Here is a 3789-nt window from a genome sequence, read left to right on the forward strand (position 1 = left end):
TTATTGTAACTCCACAAGCCCCTCTTTCACCTCCTTTTCTGAGGTGTGTGTCAGAATCAACTCGTTTTAATGCTGCCCCTTTAGAATGCAAACGAGCCGCTTCACACGCCGCCCACTCCAGATTACACTCCCAGTAATAATAATAATAACATTATTATTATTATTATTATTATTTTAGGGAAGGGGCTGATTTTCCATAATCCTTAGTTTGGTTCGAGGTAGATATCTAAGCAGCATCAGGAGAAACTAATTTCAAATTTTCTGAACTCCTAGAGACTCCAGTTACCAAACAAACTAYATTTAGGAGCTAAAAAGTGGATTGTGCATCATTTAAGACTCAGACAGGTTGGTGTCTGGAGGACACGGTGCGATTTAAAGAACCGAACCCGTTACGTACCCCCTCCTGTCCAGGCTGAACATCACGTGTTCCTCGTCTGCCTCGGAGCGATAGGACAGGGACGAGCCGGCCATGGACAGCAGGTCCGGGTCTGGAGACATCAGAGAGGACTGCTGGGAGCTCAGCAGGCTCCGGCGGGACCGACACAGGCTGCTGTTGCGGGTCAGCGGGGGCCGGATCATCGTCGATGCTTGGAGGGGAAAAAAAAGTCTCTTACCTTCAGTGTACAACGTAAAAGGTGTAAAATAAAAATAAATAAATAAAAGCTGTGCTCACAGGTGAACTGAGGAATGATGGGAGGCGTGTCCTCGTCCAGGTCGTCCACCCCGCCTGCGATGGGGTAGGGGGGGACGGAGACCCGGGGCATGACGACCCAGCTGTGGTCGGAGTAGAGGCTGGCCGTCAGGCTGGGCAGGCCCGAGTTGTTGACGACGGGGAAACCGCAGAGCTTCTCGATCTGCTGCCAGCGGTGCAGCCGCTCCCTCAGGCAGGCCGTGACCTCCGACAGAGCTTTCCTACAAAACATCCCAACAAAAACAAGCTGAMGGAGGAGGAGTTTGATTACTCAGGATCTATACAGGCTTTCATGGACAGAAGAAGGTTTTTTTTTATTGGTCTATTTGATTCAAATGACAAAACCCTTCAGAACAGTAACAGATCTTGAATTGTATCGGACACAGTACCAGCCTCAAATACTCATTGTTGTACTCAGAAAAATACTTCGGGACATGTTATGTTTCAGAGGAAGTGAGCATTTCTTACTTTGCTTCTAGTATTTTATGGTCCACCTCGTCCAGAGAAGAGCTGTGGGCGACGTGAAGAGTTCCAAACACCGAGCCGCGCTTCTTTTTKATTTTCTCTGCCTGAAATGGAGGAAAAAAACTTAAGTTGTAAATTACATCATTAGTTTGAAGCCTGAAACTGAAAATATGGATGGAGGACCTCAGATTGGCTTGTTTGTTGCACTAGCGTCGAGCTAATACATATAATACATATAATATAGCGTCGGCGCTAGCGCGAAGGCTAACAGGCTAAGCTGAGGTTCTTCTTCCATGAAGCAGCTCTGTTGTCCTCCATCCATATTTTCAGTTACAGGCTGAGTCATTTCTACCTTCTCCTCTCTGTCAACGCTCTCTGGTTTCATTTAAAAGAGTCGATCATCAGATATTGTCCAAGATTAACCTTCAGGGTGGATATAGCTCGCTAGCAGCCTCGCACCGAGGACCTATTAACGTCATCATTTACCCAGAATGCTTTGTGTGTAAATAAAATGGCTCCTTCCATGTTAAAACATATTTTTTTAAATTTACAAAACTAAACAGCCTACAGTATTTTTACAGTCTTTATTTTACAGTTAAAATATATGTTTATCAAATWAAGTCTAATGTTACAACTAATCATGGATCCCATTAAAGAATTTCCTAAAGCTCATTTCTTGAGCTGTAGTAACAAAAAACATGACTTTGAGCAGAAAAGTTTTACATTTTTGATATTTTCCCTGCAATCTCAACATCCAAACATTTGTTTGAGGTTTCCTCTTTATAATGTCAACAGTTTCTTATTAGAATAAACTAAAACTGGGATTCAGACCAAATATTACTGAGTTATCCTGATTAGGATGACAAATCAAAATGTAGCTTAAAAAGCAGGAACCTGAAAATRTGCCGAGGTCATTTTAATCAGATTTGACCTCAGTTTGACGTGATGGGTCACATTATGTTTTATTACAGCGGCATCTATAATTCATTTGTGCGTTTTAATTATTATTATTATGATTTTATTGTTATAATTCAGCTGGGATTCTATTTATTTCTACTTACAGTGTATAGACGCTAAAGAATGCTCATTGTTCTTTGCGTTCATTAGTTTCTCCAGAGTTTTTTTTACTTATTTCTTCCTTCTAATCTTCTTCCTTTATACTTTATCTCTCATGCTTACTTGAACGGTTGTAACTGTAATAATTGCAATTTTCCCCCGGGGATCATTAAAGTTTTAAATTCATTAAATTCTGAAGTTTTAAATCAAGCTATTTCTCCCAATAGAGGCAAATAACAAAGAAGATCCATCCAGTGGTTGATGAGATATTTTACTAACAGACAAGCATAAATGAGATAAAATTTTACTTGAGCTAAACTGGACATTTCAGCTACATTGCTGTAACCATGTTTTGAAAGCAGTGATAAAGTATTAATCTTCACGTTTATCTTCGACACAGCTTGTGCACCGACCCCAGACAGGAAGTCACCTCGTCTTTAGCGACRCAGAGCTGGAACTCGGCGCTCTGCTTCTTGATGTTGTAGTACTGAACCTCCACTTCGTGTGTGAGCTGCAGCCACTTCTGCAGAGCTTCGGGCACCGAGCGCTCYGACTGCATCTCCTTCTCCGCTCGCTTCAGAGCCTTCCTCACCTGCAGAGCAGCGAGGGCGGGAGACACCACAGATTCAGAGGACAAGTCCACGCCTGGTCCTGGAGGGCCACTGTCCTGCATGTTTCACTTATTTCTCTGCTCCAACACCTGATTCAGTGGTTAAATCACCTCTTCAGGTTCTGCAGAAGCCGATTAATCACTTGTTTATTGAAATCAGTGTTGGAGCAGAGAAACCTCCACAACCTGCAGGACCAGGACTGCACGCTCCTGGTCCAGGCAGAGAATCGAGCCGGTCTACCTGGACRAGCTCCTCCTCGGCGTATTTGAGTCGGCTGAGCTCGCACTCGGCGCCCTCCCGCAGCTCTCGCAGCCGGTACGCCTCCTTTTTGGCGTCGATGATCTCGTCCCTCATCTTCTGCTCCAGGTTCTCYTTCTCCACGGCCACCGTGCGGTTCTCCTCCTGAGCCTTCTCCAGCCTAGAGGAGGACGAGGTCTCGCATTTGAACTCAATCACTAAAGTCAAAAATCTGTTTCAGCGTGTGTGTTTTTCATTTTAAAAACAGATACTGAAAAAACAACCCCAGATGGTTATTACATTTTCATTTTAAACTCCAAAAACAGGAAATCGGTCCATCTTTTTTATTTTTCATCAAACAAGTTTAACACTGGACCTTTGGACAAAGGCTTCAGGAACTAAAAGCACCAGAAGCTGCAGGAAACGGTTTGAATCATCTGTGAAATACAAGAAATGAGTTAGCTAATGTTGGTTTATTGCGGCGGCCTGGTTAGCTGGCCAGAAAGTCGTATCATTAAACGGTGCAACARGATAAATAATTTTAAAAGAAATGAGCAAGATGAGCTATATTATTAAAAATACACATTGCAGTTAGATAAAAAATAAAGTGCAACTAGCTAGCTAATGTTTATTTATTTGGCCTGTGCAGACCAGCTCTGTGGGATTCTGCAACACCTCTTCAACCTTAGCTTGACCCAGGAGAAGGTGCCAGTGTTGTGGAAGACATCC

At 43.2% G+C, this 3789-nt stretch overlaps 1 protein-coding gene across 1 annotated transcript in view; it reads right to left on the reverse strand.

The window, feature by feature from the left end:
• Positions 1-490: 490 nt before the first annotated feature.
• The window catches only part of stim2b (stromal interaction molecule 2b), a gene marked incomplete at its 3' end in the record, with an annotated part of 57100 nt that continues 53801 nt past the window's right edge, over positions 491-3789 (reverse strand). Inside the window, 5 exon segments of the mRNA XM_014016175.1 lie at positions 491-587; positions 674-912; positions 1160-1260; positions 2643-2804; positions 3064-3241. Of these exon segments, the coding sequence (XP_013871629.1) occupies positions 491-587; positions 674-912; positions 1160-1260; positions 2643-2804; positions 3064-3241 (777 nt within the window).

Source organism: Austrofundulus limnaeus, unplaced genomic scaffold (assembly GCF_001266775.1).
Source record: "Austrofundulus limnaeus strain Quisiro unplaced genomic scaffold, Austrofundulus_limnaeus-1.0 Scaffold140, whole genome shotgun sequence".
Classification (NCBI taxonomy): domain Eukaryota; kingdom Metazoa; phylum Chordata; class Actinopteri; order Cyprinodontiformes; family Rivulidae; genus Austrofundulus; species Austrofundulus limnaeus.